Below are 22300 nucleotides of genomic sequence, written 5' to 3' on the forward strand. Positions count from 1 at the left end.
ACGGATATGGCAATAAAACCGTAACAAAGTGTAGATAGGGCGCGTCCCTCGCTCCCCTACAAAGGAAGCTGTTGCGACGATCACAGGAGCTCTTCTCGACAATCTTGATCCTTATGCTTTTTAAATGAATACTTAGGATCTGCTTAGGTTTCAGTCATGTTTTTACAAATAAAACTTATTTTGTAATCGCCTTGGACTTCGCCCTGAAAGAACTTATGCTCTACAACTGTTATTCTAAGGTAATTTTAGTCATCGAGATATATGCAATGAACATTTTTATTGGATGTACCAAACGAGATAGCATTACACCTTATATTAAGTGGTCAACGCCGCCCATTTACATCTGTAACCAACTCCATATAGAACGATGGCTTCTGTCGACATCTATTACAAACGTGTTGTCACTTCTGAGAACTAAAACGGTCGCCTTACATTTAAATCAGCCGGCACCCACATTCCTCACCCTTCGACCAAAACATACAACCGCTTCACCCTAATAATACGTGTAGATGCATAGTTAAAGTGGGTAGGTAATACCGGGCATTTCACAGTTTGCCGGAGGCTACACCGTAATAAAACAGTTACAGTTGCAGACAGGCGCCCCTCGCCCCCACACCGACTGACGTGGGAATTGCCTCGTACGGCCGCTGCGAATGGAATGGATCATTAAAATTGACACTTGAAAGTTTAAAGTACAGACTGTTTTTAATCTTATTTATAATCTACGGCACCTAGGACTCAAACAGTCGCCTCATATGTACGTCAGCCGGCACCCACATTCCACCCCCTTCGATCAAAAGATTCAACCGCTTCACCCTAATAATACGTGTAGATACGTAGGTAAATAAGTGTGTAGATAATACCGGGCATTTCACAGTTTGCCGGAGGCTACACCGTAATAAAACAGTTACAGTTGCAGACAGGCGCCCCTCGCCCCCAGACCGAGTGACGTGATAATTGCCTCGTACGGGCGCTGCGAATGGAATCGAAGATTAAAATAAGAAAATAACTGTTGATACTTGAAAGCTTTAAGTAAAGACTGCTTTTAATTTTATTTTTAATTTACGAGTCCTACGACAAAGCAATCGGCTCATATGTAAGGCAGCCGGCACCCACATTCCAAACCCTTCGACCAAAATATACGACCGCTTCACCCTAATAATACGTGTAGATGCGTACGTAAAGTGGGTAGGTAATACCGGGCATTTCACAGTTTGCCGGAGGCTACACCGTAATAAAACAGTTACAGTTGCAGACAGGCGCCCCTCGCCCCCAGACCGAGTGACGTGATAATTGCCTCGTACAGGCGCTGCGAATGGAATCGAAGATTAAAATAAGAAAATAACAGTTGAAAGCTTGAAGTACAAACTGTGTTTTATTTTATTTTTAATCTACAACACCCGGGAGTTTTGATTGCTTTGGTCGATAATTCAATTCATTGTCCGTATTGAAATTGATTTAGAATTTAGAAAAAAATATATATGCTAAAACTTTACTAAAATGTAGCAGATAACTCAAAAATATGAGCAGTACCTATTTTTATTTATGTATGTAGTTATGTTATATTAACGATTGCAAATTAAATCAACTCATTAGCATTTTCTATCGCTCGCGCACATAATTTATACAAATAGACCCCTGTTATTTTTTCAGACAATAAAAGTTTCGTTTCAAACAAAATTAATTTTTCTCTACAATATTTTGACAGGCACTGACCGTGTATAGATAACATATGAACATACTTTCATACATATTATAGAACGATATAGTCTGTTTTGCCACGGACTGTGCCTGACACTTACGATATCTATAAAGTGTGGATATAAGAACGTCGTCAACTCATTACTGTTCCACTGCTGGGCACGGGTCTCCTCTTAGAATGAGAAGGATTAGGCCATAGTACACCGCGCTGGCTAAGTGCGTATTGGTAGACTTCTAATACCTTTGAAAATATTTTTCAGGTATGCAGGTTTGCTCATGATGTTTTTCTTCACCGTTTATTTAAGTGTATTATGTAAAACTTCGGACTGCGTCTGTCATGTAAATGTAACCTTCGTAAAGTCAATTATAAATCAACGTCCGTTATAAGCAATATAAGCAATATAGTATCCATTTTTATCGAAATCCTAAGAAATTTAACTCTTTTTAATTTTTTCAATAATCTCTAATGGAAAAGGAACAGCTTATAGTAAACAGCTACAAATATTTATATACTGATCCGTCAGTACAATACGTTGAGGAGATTAAAGTAGGGACACGGAAAAAGTATCGATACTTTGTGGTATTGAGCACTTTTCCTTTCGATACTTTTGTACTCGATACTTTTTATTCAATACTTTTACTCAATTTAAATCGCGTTCAAAATCATTGGTTAAGGCACTCATTACACTCATTTGTCATTCATCGTCATTATCTCTATTCGTTCGTTTCGCGCCGCGTATTCTATCGTGTCCTGAGACTTCAAACTATCTCCATGTATAATTCCATGAGAAACGGTTCAGTTTGGGAAAATGTAGTAGACCGACAGACTTTCGCATTTGTAATATTAGCATGGGTTTAAGTAATGGCTGTTTTAGACATTTCGATTTGGGGTTTTAACTTTTTTTATTATTTGTATTACAATTTATATATATATGCAATTCACTTTTACATTCTTTTGTACTACTGTAGATAAATCATAAACTGACGACACTGACTAAGAAAAGTATCGATACTTTTATTACGATACTTTTTTTTGATACTACTCATAAGTAAGGTATCGATACTTTCCTTTCAATACCGTGTCCCGAGATTAAAGCGAAGGCTCCGATAACAGGATGCACCCTTTGTTGTTTTATCGATAAACCTGAGAGATTGGGTTGCCAGTTAATTGTTCAGACCGAAGATAGAATATACAAAGGATTTTATAAGGTTACAAAGTGTCTTAAGTGAGGAAAATGTGGTTCCGATACTTAACGGAAAAGGTGTAGAATTTTTATGTTTACGAGTACCGTTAAGAACTTTAATTTTTATGTTAAGCAGTTTTGAGAATTGAAATAGTTGCGTAAAAAAGTTTTGCCACGTCTCCGTGCTAAAATGTCCCTAAAATATTTGATATAATTTATTTATTATGTAAATTACGCAGTATTAGTTATTTATTCGTAATTTTTCTCTAAAAATGTTTTTATTTGTCAAGAATTAAAAAAAAGAACTAACTAATAAGCCGTTTGTGTCTTCATTCAATTTCAAGGCGGCGAAGTATCTTTACTAATCTATGATGTTAGGTGTATATATTTTTTTTACTTTTGAAAGGTATGTTAAAATTAGTTAATTAATAGAGGTATGTTAAAAAAAGGTAAACTTAAAATGGTAGGACTAATTTTATATTCAGTTATTAGTAAATTTAATATTGCGATCTATGAGTGAACTCTGTGGTTTAAGTAAAGTCAATCCGAAACTTAAATATAATATCTTCATGGATAAAGAATTATGTAATCGTTGGGAGCATTTATCATAAAATATCTGTATAATTTCATTTTATAACTACTGGTAAAAATATAAATATTCTGGTAAAAATTACAATGTACTTTGTGATAAAAAAACAGTATTTAAAAATCTTGTCTAATGTATTTTGAAGGTTGAACACTTTGTGATTTGACTTCGGCGGCACCACCACCACACCTATTGCTGCCTAATAACAGCAGTGTCGTAATCCCGTCTGGGGTTGATTACAGTCCATGGGCGGCAGTAGCCACTTGCCGTCAGGTGGTCTGCATGCGCGTCTGCCACTCCTATATTATAAAAAATAGTTAAGTAATTATTGGCACTCAAAGACTGCACATCATATTTTAAGTTAATGTCATATTTTAAAGTAATGACTGTCGGTGTCCAATATAAAATAAAATAAATGAAATATGAACTCTACGAATAATACTATATTAAATTGTGAGTTACTACGTTTATTGTTTCTCGGACTGACAGCTACTCTGTGAGATAACAAAGTTTCTAGCTAGCTGGATGCCCTCTAGCAAACTTATCCAATGTTCTTAGCTTATTGAATCCTTAGAGCTCCTTTAATTTACAACAACTTTAAGAACTTAAACTAGCGGTAAGCCTTTATACAGACTTCCATTGTATTAGTCTATTTCTGTCTTAATTATAACGGTAGGATAGCGGTCCTGTGTTATAGTCTTAGAGTGAAAACTCACGGAGCGTTTTCATTCGCCAGTCGTTGAATAGCTGTATTTTATTTCGAAAACTTCTTATATATCTTCATAGAAAATATTGATAATGTATAGACTGATACACAAATACCCAGACCCAGAAATTTAAATTCGTTTTTCTGACCGAGGATTGAACCCTTTGCGCATCAAACCATTATAGTAACTGCTTCGCCACGTGGGTCGTTCGTACCCCCCGGACCCCGGTGGCCGTCCCCGGCGCTGCGTAGAGAGCTCCGGGATCTCCAAAGGAACGCGACCGGAGTCGAGTCGTTTGTACCACTGCTCAAAATAGTTTAAATTTTAAATTACTTCATAGCTCCAAAATTAGCCTCAAATCCATTAACGTAACTCGAATATAAAAAGCCCTAAAAATGGTTTAATTTAATAGTTTAAAATTCATCATCGGCACACATACGATGTAGGTAGGTATAAAATATACAAGGCGGGTCCAGGGGTCACAGTATGAGCTGAAGCTTACCAACTCCGTAAGCTTCACAGACATGAACAAATAAGTCCTCTACAAACAATCCTACGTATGTCTTAGTTCTACAGATCCGTACAAACAACATTCATTAGAGTTTGAGAGACTATTTTCTTTATGTAATGTAAGCAACACATAATTATGCAGATGTGGAACCGATCCCAAATAATAGATAGAATAAATTTATATAAAATTAGCTGACCCGGCAAACGCTGTGTTGCCATATAAATAAAAAAAATGTTAAGGGTGAACAACCCTTATCACTTAGGGGTATGAAAAATAAATAGTAGCTGATTCTCAAACCTACTGGATATACATATAAAATTTGCTGAAAATCGTTAAGGCCGTTTCTGAAGAGTACAGTAACTAACATTGTGGCACGAGAATTTTATATATAAGAACCTTTTTCCACGGACTAAATTGTGAATCTAAACCATTCTCAAGTCCCCTTGAACACACACAACAAATTTCATCAAAATCAGTCCAGTCGTTTAGGAGGAGTTCAGTGACATACACACGCACACAAGAAATATATATATTACTTAAAACACCTCGTCCATGTCTGGTCGTTATAGCGGTAAGAAAAAACTTTAACTTCTCTGTGGTGCGAGAGGCATAACTTCCGTCTGGTTCAATGTAGGAGAGTGATAACTATATGTTTGTGATGTGCTACTGATTCCTAGTTCTATGGTACACCAATCTAATGTCGGGTTTGTTAGACCTCGTGCCGCACTGAACAAATAATAATGCTAACACAGTGCGGAACGAGGTTGCGAACGCCTCGTTTCCCCACGCACCTCGTACCGCACCCCACGCTACCTTCACGTGGTTAGTGTTGTGCAACGCAGTCAGTCAGACGGCAACGAGGCTGTCTTTGTGTTGAAAATTATCATGTCGAAACGTTGCCGAAAAAAGTTGATCATGGAGGAAGATGAAGAAAAACCGGTTGAAAAATCTGAGCCAATATCAGAATACAGGAAGATATTTCAAAAACAGGTAAGTCACAAATATACTCTGTCTAGGTGAAAGTCCAGTAGTGAGACTTGGCAGGCTAGGCGTATATCCGTATAGTAAGAAATTACATTATAGATAATTACGTTTCCTCTTATGGTTCAAACAAAAGTTAAGTAGCTACATTATTGATGTAGGAAACGTAGGCAAAATCGTTACCGAGTATTTCGATTACTCTTTACCCTAATCTACTCGCTCCTACTTTTCAGAATCCACTGCAAAGAAAGCACATCATCTCGATAAGGGCCCAAAGAAGAAGAGATGTGTCGGATGCTACGAAAAACTCCGCACATTCTTGACATGTCGTGAGGCAGACAAAAAAACCAAAAAAAAAATCTCACGGAATGCACTGTTTGCAAAAAACCTTATTGTCTGAAATGTTTCAATGAAAAACATCCATAACTTTTCCCCTTTTTGTATTCATTCTGTCCATAACGTTGATAAATAAAAACAATAAAATAAAATCGATATTTATTTTCCCATCACTAAATTATATCGAAACCTGCCATTTTTCAGTGCGGGCCGAGGTGCATTAGACCCCACATTTTATTTTACCCATAGAATCTAAACTAACTAATTTGACCAAGGGCGGTGGCAGATCTAGGTTAATCAACTCATTGTTAATAATAATCAAGACAAAAGCCGTCCATTTTATCTTATTTGGCGCCAAAAAAAGGATTTTAGTCTCCTTCGGGCGGTGGGATTTAATACGCCTCGTGCCGCCACAATGTCGGGTATAGGACGAGGTTTAAAACAACTCGTAACGCAGTAATGGAAAGTACAGAAAAATCTGTGCCGCAGGGAACGTGTTAAGGATAGCATCATAGTCATATTTTTACCTACTAGGTATACTTACTTACTTACTATGTTAGGCATTATATTTTTTTGTAAATTTCGTGATAAATCTCTGCGTATTTCATTAAAAAAATCTTAAAAATTCTGTTATTAAATGTGGAGTTATTTTTAAGAACATTATCTTTATTAAGGAAACGCCTAACGGATTTTTATCACGGATTTAAACGGATTATAGGATAAAGATTCAAACCAGACGTAACGGCACTAACGATCCGATAAAAACACTCTTTCTCTGTACACTCGACGCTTCAATATCAATTAGGATGTTGTTTCATGCAAACTGTTCGATGGACTCTCGTGTAGTTTTCAAAGCTAGTCCGACGCCGGCTCGTTTAAAATTCAAATACCGTCTCGACACGACTTATTGATTTCTCTCTCATTGTTTATAGTGAAGGAATAAGTAAACATGCATGCTTGAATAGTTTCCTATCATTTTTAAGTAAAATTGTATCAGAGAGGCAGTTTTTAAGGCACTGTACCTAGAGGGTATAAAGGGAGCTTGTTGCTAAGCTCCGCTGTCTGTCCGTCTGTCACAGGGCTTGAGCTCTAGTACAGTAATAGTACACTTGAAATTTTACAGAGCGTGTTTTACTACAGCCACTATAACAACTAACTACTAAAAATAAGAATGTTAAAAAAATAAAGTTGTATTTATCAGCTTTTTTCGGTTTGTCTATTGAATTGTAATTATAAACTTTAAATTTACACAATGCCTGGTTACTGTGATAACCAATACTAAAAAATTAAAAAACCTTTGGGGCGGAACCCTCCATGTTAGAGAATTATTGATGTGTGTTTGTAGCAGTGTAGTGTTGCTGTGTTCTGCTTCAAAGGGTTAAAATAAAGATAAACGCTTTATTCGAGACATTTTATCTTAGTCCTCAGGTGTAGTAGAGCATCTGTGATCGATTCTACGAAGAAATCACGTTGAGCTACAAATTGAAGTGATTACTTAACATCACTGTGAAATACGTCACAGAAATACTCGTACCTATGGAATTACATAAATACAGTGGAGACTCGATAAATCGGACTAATTGATGACTAAGTGAAGTTTGTGAAGGTGGTAGAACCCTTTGTGGTTCGACTCCAGCGGCACCACCGCTACACCTATTTCTGCCTCATAACAGTATTGTTAAACGTTGCTGTGTTCTAGTTTGAAGGGTGTGGTAAGGGAGATATACTTTTCCGAGGCGTTCCAGCTTAGTCCTCAGGAGTACTGGGACATCTGTTGGCCGACCTCAGGTAGGAATATCTAATCCTGTCTGCGGTTGATTACAGATGCCCATGCGCGGCAGTAGCCACTTACCATCAAGTGCACTGCATGCTCGTCTGCTATTCCCATAATATTATAAAAAAAACCTAAGGAGCCGGACTCCTCGAACTCCAAATCGAAAATCCGGATAAATGAATGTACGAACAAAACTTAATTTTAAAACTATTTTTCTTAAAGAGCCCCAGCCGACATGCTGCCTTTAATATCGGCAATCGATCATTTAGCAGCAGAATCTCGATACAGTGATCTCGCTCGCCAAAATGCGATTCGCCGCTACAAGTTGGTAGTGTGCTAGGACCGTAAATTACAAAGTTACTTAAACACAGTTGGCAATCCGGATAATCTCTTATCCGTTTAACTGAGATAATAATCTTGTTTTTACATTTTGTACAGAAGCGACTCGATTATCCGGTTATAATCTCCGGATAATCGGTTCTTTACTGTACAAAATATAAAAAATAGACTTTGGAGGCATATTAAAATATCAAAACTTTACGTACTTATTAACAGACAATAACTCGTAATAAATAAATTAGAATATAATTTACAAGGTTTCATTGTTTGTTCGTTATCTACTAAATTTTAAAGCATACTTTAATTTATACCCCTATCTACCTCTGTGAATTTGAATTTACTAACACAATTTACTTTTCCTTAAGTACCTACCCAGAGAAGACCAATTAATTTTGTAAGTTCAACGAATTTATCATCGTTTATAAATATTTGAAATAACTCTATCAACACATTTTTTTATGATTTCAATAGTTTTAAATTTGTTTCGTGTGTGTAATACAATATTTGCCGTACTTTTCGATTGTTGCTACTTGAACTTTTATTTGTTTAAATATTATTTTTATTTAAACAATAATTTAATAACATTATAACTCAAAAGTCATGCACATATATTTAATAACCTGAAAACTGAGGGCGTTACTTATCCCATCCCAGCTGGAAATCCTTTCCAGACTCAAAAATAAAGATCCATAGAATAAAGTTCTCAGCATTCAACTATGCATTGTGTTTATATATAACTTCATGGAAGTTTTGTGTCCCATTATACGAATGCTAGGCACGGCACTGGTGTTTCAAGAAGTTTACTGCCAGGAAAATATGCTTAATAATAAAAGTGCCTGAATATTTTAATAAGCTCTGTCCTAAATATTCAGCTGTTATTGAAAGATATATTCCAACATTCCAGTCTTGGTCATTCCTTGGAACTTTTATTAAGAATTCTAAAAATAACTTTTCTGTTAATATAATGTAAGACAGGGCCGCTTTCACATTGCCAACGTTAAGTTATCTAAAATATTAATTTGATGAATTATTTGGCAGTTAAAATCACTATGTAACTTATATTTTTGAGTAAGTACAGAATTATGTACGCAATCTCCACATAGGACTTACGTAGCTTACGTTACCTTACTTTAGTTCATGAAGCTTATTTAGGTCTTTACTCGGATATTTAAATCAGGCCCTCATATAATAAAATGCGTACCTTCTAACTGGCAAGGTTATTTTGTTTTCCTTGTAGTAATACATTTATAAAGATGTTCAATGTATTAAATACATGAGAAAGAAGTAGGGTTACATAGTTACATTGAAAGTCATAGATTAGTAAAGATACTTCGCCGCCTTGAAATTGAATGTAGCCACAAACGGCTTATTAGTAAGTTCTTTTTTTTAATTCTTGACAAATAAAACCATTTTTAGAGAAAAATTACGAATAAATAACTAATACTGCGTAATTTACATAATAAGTAAATAATTATTTCAAATATTTTAGGGACATTTTAGCACGGAGACGTGGCAAAACTTTTTTACGCAACTATTTCAATTCTCAAAACTGGGTACATTTTCTTGTTAGAAGTGAGTAATCTTTACTAATCTAGAGCAAGCAAGTAAGTATTGCTAGTAGATAGACCGTAATACTATAGAACGTAACACAACTCTTCGATTATATTGTATTAGTAGTTCGGGAACGTAATATACAATTAATAACAAACTAATCACTGGCTCGTACTGCTTGTTAATATTACGTTATGGAACTGTGAACAACAGTAACCTAAGTTTAATTGGACGGGGTTCGCCGGGTTAACAGCTAAGTTGGAAATCTTTTGGACCGCGAAACACTAAATGGGTCAGTTTATTGCAACGACCTCCTTAAATAACAAGATGGGGACAAGCAGTTTTAGTTTTAATTTACGGTTACACAATGTACACTAGTAGGTATAGTCCGCGTAAAACTGCTAGTCCGCTCGGAATATTGAATTGCGTCGCCATAGGAAATTGTATGACTACACCTGTCCGCAACAACTTCAGAGCGGACTAACAGTTTGGTGCGTACTATACTACCGGTACTACGGTACCTACGATGTGTCCCGTGTTTGCAATGAATGGGTTTGACGTAGATGTCAGGTTTGATTCCCAGTTAGGAAAACATTTTAATTATATATTTCGTTTTTATCAACCGTTGTATCAATGGTATTAAAACATAGCTCTATGCACATAGAGTATCTTTTCCATATGTTTTTGATATTTTTAATTCAAACTTTTACATAACACTATGCATTACTTAATACAATCATAAATAAAGGGAATAAATTCTACTTGCATTGCTAGTAATTGCAAGTATTGCTAGTAAATTAAAGTAGTGAATTAGTTCATAATCAATACAATATACCTCATATACAATTTGATTCAGCATATCAACATACTTCTATACAATGAAGCTTTCAATGTGTATAAAGAATCAGTCAACATTTGATTAAAGATCTACCCTGTGTGAAAAGATGTATGAAGAGTTATGATGTTGTGCCAAAATGTGAGGGAACAAAGAGCGCGCCTTATCGTCGCCCGACTCACCGCCCGCTGAGATCAGTCGCCAGAGAGTAAGTTTAAGGCTACAGACATATTGTATCCGAGAGTAGTGAGCTGTGTACCCTTACCATGAGTTTTTACGTTTTGACAAATATGACTGTTTTGGTATTTGTTTACGTATTGCCCATACAAATTCCAATCAGCGCCCCTAGCGGATTGTGTCAGAACTATAGTGTCAGTAACGTAACATTAAATGTCTTAATTAACAAAATGGCGCTTTATGTTTTGTTTCTCTTTTTTGCGAACATGTGAAGCAGACAAACAGACTTGAGCACTTACTTATTGTTACTTATACTCAGTCTACTAAAGCAAACGTAACAGAATAATGGATTGAGTAAACGTAACATAAAATTGTGGGATGTTATGAAAACTCATGGTAAGGGTACTGAGTAGTGATGTATTCTATTGTTATTTACAATCCAACTAGCTACCACATGCTTAGTTAATAATGAAAAGATGTATGAAGAGTTATGATGTTGTGCCAAAATGCGAGGGAACAAAGAGCACGCCTTATCGTCGCCCGACTCACCGCCCGCTGAGATCAGTCGCCAGAGACTAAGTGTAAGGCTACAGACATATTGTATCCGAGAGTAGTGAGTTTAGTGACGTATTCTATTATTATTTACAATCCAACTAGCTACCACATGCTTAGTTACTAATGAAAAGATGTATGAAGAGTTATGATGTGCCAAAATGCGATGGAACAAAGAGCGCGCCTTATCGTCGCCCGACTCACCGCCCGCTGAGATCAGTCGCCAGAGAGTAAGTTGAAGGCTACAGACATATTGTATCCGAGAGTAGAGTGCTAAATAGTGACGTTTCCTATTTATATTTCTATATATCTTAATATAGAAGTAGCAGATGAGCTGACAAGACCAGATTTCCATCTGAGGTCGGCCACAGACTCGCCGCAACCCCTGAGGAGTAAGCTGGATTGCCTCGAAAAATATTGGCCCCCTTATCACACCCTTCAAACCAAAACACGTCAGTATTTAACACTGCTGGTATTAGGCGGATATACTCGAAGATGTGGCGGTGGTGCCACCGGAGTCGAACCACAGAGGGTTCTACTACCTTTAAAAATAATCATATATCATACGTAAGTTGGAGTAAAACACTCCAACTTCGATGTAAGCCCAAGTTTATGTCATCCACAACACAAAAAATAATGGCTAGTATTCTTCTTGCTACAGTTGTGCACTTGTTATAAGTTAACATTATTAAATAAAGCTTACTGTTATCGTGAAATATAAGTACTTCTGCTCTTGCTGAAAACGCTTATTATTAGAAAAATATAGAAAATCTTCAATAAAATCAAGCTGTCTCGAAATAAACCGAGGAAATCAACAGTGCTGACACAATTTCACAACCCAATTATTTAGTTGCAGCGTTTTATAACGAGTTTACTGCGAGCGTGCTGCTTCGGTCGGGATCACCAGTCACGTACCGACACCGTACACACATAAATGTGCGGTAACAGCAAAATAAGTTACTTTGTAGAAATATACTGTTAGAAATCTATTCAAATTATTTATTATTTATTTTATTTCTGTACTTTTTTATTAGATTGTTATTTAATATTGTAAATAATTCAATGTAAATAGTATAAAAATAAGTAAACAAATACATAATTATTTTATTATTTTGATTAATTATGTTGTGTTATTTTAATGATGTGTGCTTTTAAATAATAAGTAGTGAGTTATGGTCACGGGCTGTTACGATTGTATGAGTTAGCATAAAAAATAAAAAGAGTATGTTGATGTATGAGTTGTATTTTGAGCGGGAATAATAAATGTTGTAAATTGGTTCAAGAATTAGTTTTAATCTTTGTATACACTATTTACTTTATGTACTACTTTTATTTGTCATTTTAATTAAATTTTATAATTCGGCTGAGCGAAAATATATCGATTTGACACACGGTTCTGGGTTCAAGCCCCGTCTAGGCAGACCTAAATGATTAATTTCTGTTCCGAGTCTGGGTGTTTGGTTGGTATTCATTTATGTGAGAATTTATAATATTATAATACATAATAAGTCCTAACGAGGCTAGGAGAGTAGCAAGCATGTGTAAGGGTAAAGTATTAATTTAATATCATTATATAAAACATACTTATATACTCATGTATCAAAACATATTCTTCCTTCGGGGGGTTTAAGACATAATAATATAAATATAGGTACATTCATTACGTATCGTGAAAGTTTCTCGTAAATGAAGAACTGATTTAGAATTAAGAAGCTAAAAACAATAAATCGCAAAATACACGTACCCACATACAATCGTAAATAAGCAACACTAGCCAAGCAAATCACTTGTAATTGTTACATATGTTACACCGAAATTACTCCAAAGCAAGTGCCAATGCCAACTCCCTGATATATGGCGTCTACCGCATTGCAGCTCGGTTTCCACAACACCTGGTCCATCTGATTGACATGCCGCAGAGAACTATAAGAAATCTCGAGGCTACGAATACGTCGGGAAACCAACTTCGAGAAACGTGTTAGTTATAAATCAAGGGATGAAAAACATAAGACAGATACTTTCATCTTCGTTTATGTACTTGAATACTCGTATACTTTTATACGAATGTAAATGCAGATGTTAAATACGTTCGTTTATTTTTTTGTGTTTTGTGTTAAGAGTAGCCTGTTAATAATCAGTATTTTTTTATAATATAGGACTAACAGGCGAACATGCAGTCCACCTGATGGTAAGTGGCTACTGCCGCCCATGGACATCTGTAATCAATCCCAGATAGGATTAGATAATCCTACCTGAGGTCGGCCACAGATACGCCGCTACCCCTGAGGACTAAGCTGGAACGCCTCGGAAGAGTCTGTCTCCCTTACCACACCCTTCAAACCGGAACACAGCAGCGCCTAACACTGCTGTTATTATGTAGAAATAGGTGTGGCGGTGGTGCCGCCGGAGTCGAACCACAAAGGGTTCTACCACCTTCAAATTTCGAGGTTATAAAATTATTTATTTACATTTGTTACCAAACGAGAATAAGAATAATGGTTGAAGGACTAAGTTTTTCTTGGTTTATATTAGAACCACTGCCTTATTAAAGCATAATAGAGCTTTACATCGTAATTATAAAATGGAAATGAATCTTAATGCAATAAATAATTTATTGTAGCTTTAACTCCTTTATACACTGTACAAGTTATAAATAAATAAATTGCTCTTCAGCTATTTAAATAAATGAATTTATGTAAACAGGTGACTAAATCAATAATGACATCAAGTAAACGAACTTGAAACACTCGTGTTGACTATTCGCGCGTCATTTGGAGGGCGCGGTAATGTGATTCCAGCGGTCCCACCACCACCCAATCAGCAATTTCAGCTTGTCGCTACAATCCGCTACATAAACACATTAAAGGCGATGCCCCTCGTCTGCGCTGGGTTCGTGATTCTTACCGTCAAAAGCGATTTTTAAATCGATTAAAGCTTGAAGAGTCGATTCACAAAAATATCAAAGACTCGATTGATCGATTTTTTTGCGGAAACACGCGTATTGACTGTTCGCACGTCATTTGGAGGGAGCTTTAATGTGAATCCAGCGGTCCCACCATCGCCACCCAATCAGCAATTTCAGCTTGTCGCTACAATCCGCTACATAAACACATTGAGGGCGATGCCCCTCGTCTGCGCTGGGTTGGTGATTCTTCCCGTCAAAAGTGAAGTGAATCGACTCTTTAAGCTTCAATTAAAATCGATTTAAATTTTCCGACATTTGAAGCGTCAATTAAAATCGATTTAAATTTGATTCGATTCGATTTAAATCGATTTTAATATAAATCAGAAATATCGAAGACACGATTTCTCGATTTTGTACGAATTGTTTCATTTCCTATTCTAGGAATAGGCACACTACCACAAGAATAAGGTTATATTAAAAGTGGAAAGCTAAATGTACCACCCAGAAATTACGTGAACCCAATTTTTTTTTATTCGTAAAAATGGGATATCCATTTTCTGTTATCTAAGATTGTATCGTACAAATAAAAATCGTAATTTTTGGTTCAAAACGATTCTTCTATTAATCGCTCTCCGATCCATCCCTAGTTTTTGGTGAAGGACCTGCCTTCAGGCAGATGACAGCATCCCCTCTGATTGCCTTTTTATTGCCCCGCCGCAATTTTATAAACATTTCGTTTAGTGCTTAGTTTAGTAATTCTGGAAAGGTTGATTGCCATTTCAATTTTAAATTTATGAGTGGAAAGTCTATGGGTAATTAAATCTTTTAAACATAACTCACCTTAACATAAAGAATATGTTACAAAGACATATTGATATTTATTTTGAAGTGACTGTATCTACTACGATTAGATGTTATTTTCACACACCTTATTATTAACATACGCCACGTTATATTTTTGTATACCTTTCGTAGTCGTCAATTCAAGTCGTAGTCATCAATTACTATCCCACTGCTGGGCACGGGTCTCCTCTAGTTTAAGACTCAGGTCACAGTCCACCGCGCTGGCCAAGTACGAAATGGTAGACTGGTAGATGGAAGGTGGTAGAACCCTTTGTGGTTCGACTCCGGCGGCACCACCGCCACACCTATTTCAACCTAATAACAGCAGTGTTAAGCGCTGCTGTGTTCCGGTTTGAAGGGTGTGGTAAGGGAGACAGACTTTTCCGAGGCGTTCCAGCTTAGTCCTCAGGGGTAGCGGCGCATCTGTGGCCGACCTCAGGTAGGAATATCTAATCCAATCTGGGGTTGATTACAGATGTCCATGGGCGGCAGTAGCCACTTACCATCAGGTGGACTGCATGCTCGTCTGCTACTCTTATATTATAAAAAAATAAAAAAAAAAAAACTTAAAACACCCTTATTTTTTTTATTAAAGAGTGTAAGTTTAGGTTTAAGCGTGTTGATGCTTTCCTTCACCGTTTAAGAAATAATAATTTCTACAAATTCAAATACAAAAATCTTTATTTGTAGAATAAGGTGTATACATTGGTGTTATAGTCAAGAATTTTCGCTCATTTTGCCATAAATGGCGTACAAATATAATTTGAAGTCGCATTTTATAAGTTAATTATTAAATTGTAGATACTAATTTCCAATATTATTAAAACGTTAATAAGATAAAATGTCAATAACAATAAAATGTCACATAAAGATAAAAATGAAAAATGTATTACATAACCGAAAAATGAGAAGCGCTTGCCTGGAATTTGATTAGGCTATCATTGTTTGTACGGGCAATGCACGTACAGTCCTGTGTCAGCAATTTACACCCATTCATTGCTTTACTTTAGAATTGTTAATTAGTTCGCAATCGGTCATTAAGCGTACCGCGCGTCACTCACCCCATTTTTAGTATATTTCCATTAAGTAAGGAAATATAAAATTTTAAGATTCTATCTTTCTTTTATTAAGTTCCTTTAAACAGTTACGGTCTAACCCGTACATGGTCCTTCGAGCTTCGGAAAAGCGGGATCATTTCGCGATACACGTGTGTGATTTCGTTTACCGGACCCTATAGAGACATAGTGCATATCGCTGACAAGACATTTTAGTGTGTGCCACGTGCTGAAGAAATCTGTTATATTAAGAATAGCAGAGCCTGAGCAGAAGTTAAGGGTTCAGATATTCAGTGAGGTGCAGGGTGGTCAAAAGTAAGATCTATCCATTTTTCTTTTTTTATAATTTACATCTTTAACCATGTCTTCGGTCAGTGACCTCTTGGCCAACCAGCAGCAGCTGGCGTCGGCTATTGAAAGCGTGTACACCAATTTTAAGAAGGATGGTGCTAGTCGTAAGACCGCTGAATATATTAAGAAGAGGTTAGATTTATTGGATAGGTATTGGTTCGAGTATGAAGCCAACTACTCGAGATTGTCGGGAATGGATTTAGACGCCAATGTGCGTGATTTTATAAATAAGGATTTAGAGGGAATGAACGAGAGGTATGGGAATATAAAAGGTCACATACAAAGTAGTGAGGTGGCAGCTGCAGAAAGGCCGCAGTCACCACTTTTAAAACCGCCGACATTCGCGCTTAAACCGCAGGGGCAAGCTGATTTACCTCAAATTACTCCGCAACAGGGTAGCAGTAAGGCTGCCTCACAATCGTCAAGTTCGACGACAAGCTTAACGGAGGATATGCTTCGAAAACAGCAAAGTAACTTTAAGGCTTTTCACCGCACAATAGAATATATACACGTAGAGGATATAAGTGAAAGGTGGGAGTTGGAGGATTCCCTCCGCACTGTCCAGTCCCGCTGGTCTATTATCGACACGTTGCACTGGGAACTGGACAGCCAGCTGAACGGATCCAATGAGGATTATGAGCGTGCCTTTGCATCATATGAACGCAAGTACCAGGATATTAAGAGAGCCATTAGTAAGAAAATGTGGTCGGTTGCCCATTTGGAAAAATCCACACCTCAGATGGAAATACCAACATTTAACGGCAATTATAATTGTTGGGTTTTCTTTAAGGATCTGTTTAATGAAGCCATCCATAGTAATTTATCTATGTCAAACGCTCAAAAAATGCAATACCTTAAATCTAAGGTAAAGGGGGAAGCTGAAAGGCTAATTCAGCACTTGCAAGTTAGTACTGATAATTATATTGTTTGCTGGGATATATTAAACCAACGATATAACAACAAGAAGCTCATATTTAATTCTCATATGAACATTTTAACAAGCCTTCCAAATATACAACAACAATCTGTCTCTGCCATAAAACGAATGCATGACACAACTCAAGAGTGTCTCAACGCTATTAAGAATTTAGGCGTGGATATTAGTACCTGGGACCCAATAATTGTGTACCTACTGACACAAAAATTAGATTCAGCAACGTTCACCGACTATGTAGAGACCGTCAAGAAGCCTAGAGAGCTACCGGATTTGAAAGAATTTTTAGAGTTTTTGGAAGCAAAATTTACGTCTTTAGAATCGCTACGTAAGAATCAAGATAATTATTCTCTAAAGCAAAATTTAATTAATAAAGGTCAACTACATATTAATAAATTTAAAAATGAACATAAACCTCAATATTTTAAAACTTCTTACACGAGCAGTAAAATGACACCTAAAACGAAGAATAATAAAAAGGTGGCGTCATCAAAGTATCGGTGCTTATTGTGCAACAGCAATGAACACGGTATTTATTTTTGCCAACAATTTTTGGAAATGACACCCTATTATAGGCTAAAAACGGTCAATAAATTAAATCTATGCGTGAAATGTCTGTCCCATCACCCGGGAAAACAATGCGAATCAGATAAGGTTTGTCGCGAATGCAATAAGAGTCATAATCGCCTGTTACACGACGCGCTTGCACAATCACAAAATACCTACCCGACGAAAGAAATTGACCGTAGTAGAGAAGGCAACGACCTACGCGGGTGCAACGCAGCAGAAATGAACGGAAGTGCTCGGAACCTCGAAAAACAATTCCAAGGGGGGATACACGTGTCACTCCAGAATGACCCCTCTGAAGTTTTGTTACCGACGGCTATGATTAAGGTACAAGCCGCCGATGGCGAATACCACGTCATGCGCGCCCTCCTAGATCAGGGGTCACAGACGTCTTTAATAAGCGAGCGAGCAGCTCAACTCTTAAAAATACCTCGACAGAGATGCAAGGGGGTCATATCTGGAGTCGGCGCCAAGGATAGCAATTGTAAGGGGATGATTAGTATTCAATGTTTCTCGCTAACTTGCGATTATAGCTTCGAAACGGATGCTCTTATTATGAAAAATCTAATTAAAAATTTGCCTACTAGTACGTTTAGCAAACCGAAATGGTCATACTTAGATCAAATAAAACTAGCTGATCCCGAATTCTATATTAGTCGCCCGGTAGAAATATTATTAGGGGCGGATGTTTATTCTAACGTTTTAATGGATGGTGTTTGTAAAGGAGAAGCAACCCTACCGACCGCGCAACAGACCCAACTTGGTTGGATTTTAAGCGGGAACGTAAAAACTTTTCAATGTAACGTCGTTATCAACAACCTGGAAGAAATACAAAGGTTTTGGGAGATAGAGGATATAGCAGATTCATCAGAATTGTCTTTAGAAGATGAGCACTGTTTAAATTTTTATCAGGACACTACAGCTAGGAGAAAGGATGGAAGGTATGAAGTAAGGCTGCCATTAAAACCAGGTTATGAGGAAAAATTAGGCGAATCCAAGCCCAAGGCCATTGCTCAATTTTATCAGTTAGAAAAGAAAATCAATAAACAGCCAGAAATTTTAGAATCATATAAATTATTTATGCACGAGTACTTAAAATTAATCCACATGACGACAGCGAGCGGTAATTCTAAACCTAATTGTTACCTACCGCATCATTGTGTGCGTCGCGAGGACTCTACTACTACAAAGTTACGTGTCGTATTTAATGCATCGGCAATAACCTCCAGTAGTATGAGTTTGAATGATTTGATGTTTCGGGGACCGAATTTACAACACGATCTCCAAGATATCATCATTGCGTGGAGGCAGTATAAGTATGCCTACACAGCTGACTTAGAAAAAATGTTTAGACAAATCTGGCTGCATTCATCAGATCAAAATTTACAAAAAATCATCTGGAGAAATAGCCCATTAGATCATTTGCGAGAGTATCAACTAGCAACGGTTACGTACGGGACAAAGGCTGCACCATTCTTAGCTATGATGACATTAAGGCAATTAGCTAGAGACGAGAAGTCAAACTATCCAGACAGCATGGCACCTGAGGTATTAGAAAGCTCCTTCTACATGGATGATCTGGTGCATGGTTCTCACACCCCAGAGGAAGCAAAACAGTTACAAGTCGACTTAATAAATATTTTAAACTCAGGGGGATTTAATATTAGAAAATGGAAGTCTAATCTGCCGGAGTTGGTAAAAGGAGTCAACAGTGATAGCTTAAATCCAGGATACGACTTTAAGCAACCGGAGTCCACAAAAACATTAGGCCTCGGATGGAATCCTGAAGAGGATCAATTTACCTTTCAGTTGCAAATATCTTTATCGTCGGCAAGACCAACTAAGAGGTCATTGTTATCCGACACTTCAAAGGTATTTGATCCTTTGGGTTGGTTATCACCTGTTACAATAAAATTAAAAATTTTATTTCAAGAAGTTTGGAAAGCCAATTTAGCATGGGATGATAATTTACCGACTGATATTTGGCAGGAGTGGGAACGTATTAAGATCGATTTAAGAGGTATCGATCAATTTACAGTTCCGAGGTGGCTTAAGACACACCGCGGGGATCATATCGAGTTACACGGTTTTTGCGATGCGTCTACTAAGGCATATGCGAGCGTTGTGTATTTGAAGATTAAAAGGAATGCCTCGACTTCTGTCGTATTAGTTGCCGGAAAAGCACGCTTAGTACCTGCAAGTAAAACCGTATCTCTTCCAAGGCTGGAATTATGTGGAGCTCTTTTACTTGCACGATTAATGGCTAAAATTAAGAAATGCCTTAGCAGTTATGATATGAAAATTTATGGCTGGGTTGACTCTATGGTAGTGTTGGGTTGGCTCAATGGCGACATTAACCGGTGGAAACCATTTGTCGCGAACCGGGTACGACAAGTCACAGAGCTGATGCCACCGGATTGTTGGCAATATGTGGCGTCTAAGGAAAACCCGGCTGACTGCGCTAGCCGAGGTCTCACAGCGTGTCAACTTAAAGAACACAAATTATGGTGGGAAGGACCTACTTGGCTAACCATGTATACACCTGAGAATAAAAACCAGCCGTTATATGTTACAAATGAAGATATGAAGAAGGTTAAACAAGCTAATGTTGTGTTATCAAATAGGGATGAAATTATAGAGAAATTAATTGATAAGCAAAGTTCTTTATCCAAGACCATAAGAATATTGGCGTGGGTGCTTCGATTTAAGAGGAAAGCACAAAAACATGCCTATTTGACATTACAGGAGCTAACTAAATCTAGAAATTTAATTATTAAATATTTCCAGGACAAACACTTTATTGACGAAATGGATCGTTTGAAAGAATGCAAGACTGTAAGTAGCTCTAGCAAAATCTATAATTTAAATCCGAAAATAGATGAACACGGCATTCTGCGGGTCGGAGTTAGACTTAAGCATGCAAATATAGATTGTGACATGAAATATCCTGTTATAATACCGAATAATACAAGATTATCAGACCTCATAATAGATGAGACGCATAAACTTACCTTTCATGGTGGAGCGAGACTTACTACGGCATTTATACGGCGCAAGTATTGGATAATTGGTGGAAATAATGCTACGAAGAAGGGACTTCGTCGGTGTGTCCAGTGTAAGAAACAGAGTCCAATTCTTGAGCGTCAGTTAATGGGTGACTTACCTTCTGCGCGTATAAACCCGTCCCGTCCATTCTCTCACTGTGGTATCGACTATACTGGCCACGTGAGTGTCAAAGCCAATAAGGGCCGAGGTATCAGGACTAACAAGGGATACGTGGCAGTTTTTGTGTGTATGGCGACTAAGGCTGTACACTTGGAACTCGTTTCAGACCTCACGACGTCCGCCTTTCTTGCAGCGCTACACCGCATGGTTGCTAGAAGAGGCGTTCCCGACCATATCTATAGTGATCAAGGTAAAAACTTCATTGGAGCTGACAATGCTTTAAGACAGCAATTAGAATACATTAAGAATACCTACAACGAAGAACTTATGACAGAGTTGACTAGTATGGGCATAGAGTGGCACTTCAACTCTCCATCGTGGCCGTCAGCAGGTGGTCTATGGGAGGCTGCTGTAAAAAGCTTAAAACACCACCTTAAACGAGTGCTAGGTGACCAAAAGCTCACATTTGAAGAGTTTACAACGTTACTTAGCCGGATAGAAGGATGTCTTAACTCCCGTCCACTCTGTCCCCTCACGGAAGATCCCGATGACTTAAATTTCTTAACTCCATCCCATTTTTTATCTAGTGGACCCGTTTTAACTATTTATGATACGGAGAACGATCTGAGAACGAGATGGCATCTCACTCAGTAGATATTTAAAGATATATGGCGTCGTTGGCGTGAGGAATATTTGACATCTCTAACCGTAAGAAGTAAATGGAGAGCACCTAGGGAGAATATATGTTTAAATGATGTTGTCATAATTAAGGATGATAACCTCCCGCCCGGGAAATGGACGTTAGGTCGGGTCGTCAAACTGCATCCGGGAGCAGACGGCTTTGTAAGAGTAGTTACACTTAAAACTAAGAATGGTTCTATGCAACGTCCTGTAGTAAAACTTGCAATATTACCCGTGCATGAGACTGATCAAATTTCATCGTCAAGCACTTCAGTTAACTTAAAAGAGCCAAAAGTTGACCAGAAAGAAGTCCCTACCGAGCGTCATAGGAAGAAGAAAACATACAGCTTCATTTCAATCTGCATGTCTTTAATTCTATTCTTTATGACTATAATATCGTCTTCGGAAGCGGCTTACTACAACATTACGCCTTTGCCAAAAAATAATGGTCTCTATTTTGATAGTGTAACGAACCTACATTTAATACGCGACGATTGGAGACTCATTGTCTACTATGACATGTATCCATATCAACAAGGGAATACTGCGGTGACTCAGTATATCA

General features: G+C 37.3%; 1 protein-coding gene across 1 annotated transcript; it reads left to right on the top strand.

Moving 5' to 3' along the window:
* Positions 1-16398: 16398 nt before the first annotated feature.
* Positions 16399-21708, top strand: LOC140745637 (uncharacterized). Its single transcript, XM_073077573.1, has 4 exons — positions 16399-17080; positions 17543-17650; positions 18614-19777; positions 20219-21708. The coding sequence occupies exons 1-4, from the start codon at positions 16399-16401 to the stop codon at positions 21706-21708; spliced, it is 3444 nt and encodes a 1147-aa protein (XP_072933674.1).
* Positions 21709-22300: the final 592 nt, after the last annotated feature.

The sequence above is a fragment of the Epargyreus clarus genome, unplaced genomic scaffold, assembly GCF_041222505.1.
Source record: "Epargyreus clarus isolate Ecla_fem2 unplaced genomic scaffold, WU_Ecla_fem_2.2 ptg000010l, whole genome shotgun sequence".
In the NCBI taxonomy this organism is placed as follows: domain Eukaryota; kingdom Metazoa; phylum Arthropoda; class Insecta; order Lepidoptera; family Hesperiidae; genus Epargyreus; species Epargyreus clarus.

Coding starts and splice junctions, on each gene's coding strand:
- LOC140745637 (XM_073077573.1), top strand. CDS start 16,399: ATGTCTTCGGTCAGTGACCTCTTGGCCAACCAGCAGCAGCTGGCGTCG. Junction 17,651..18,613: donor TACGTCTTTAGAATCGCTAC/GTAAGAATCAAG, acceptor GTGTTTGTAAAG/GAGAAGCAACCCTACCGACC. Junction 19,778..20,218: donor AAAGGTATTTGATCCTTTGG/GTTGGTTATCAC, acceptor ACTCTATGGTAG/TGTTGGGTTGGCTCAATGGC.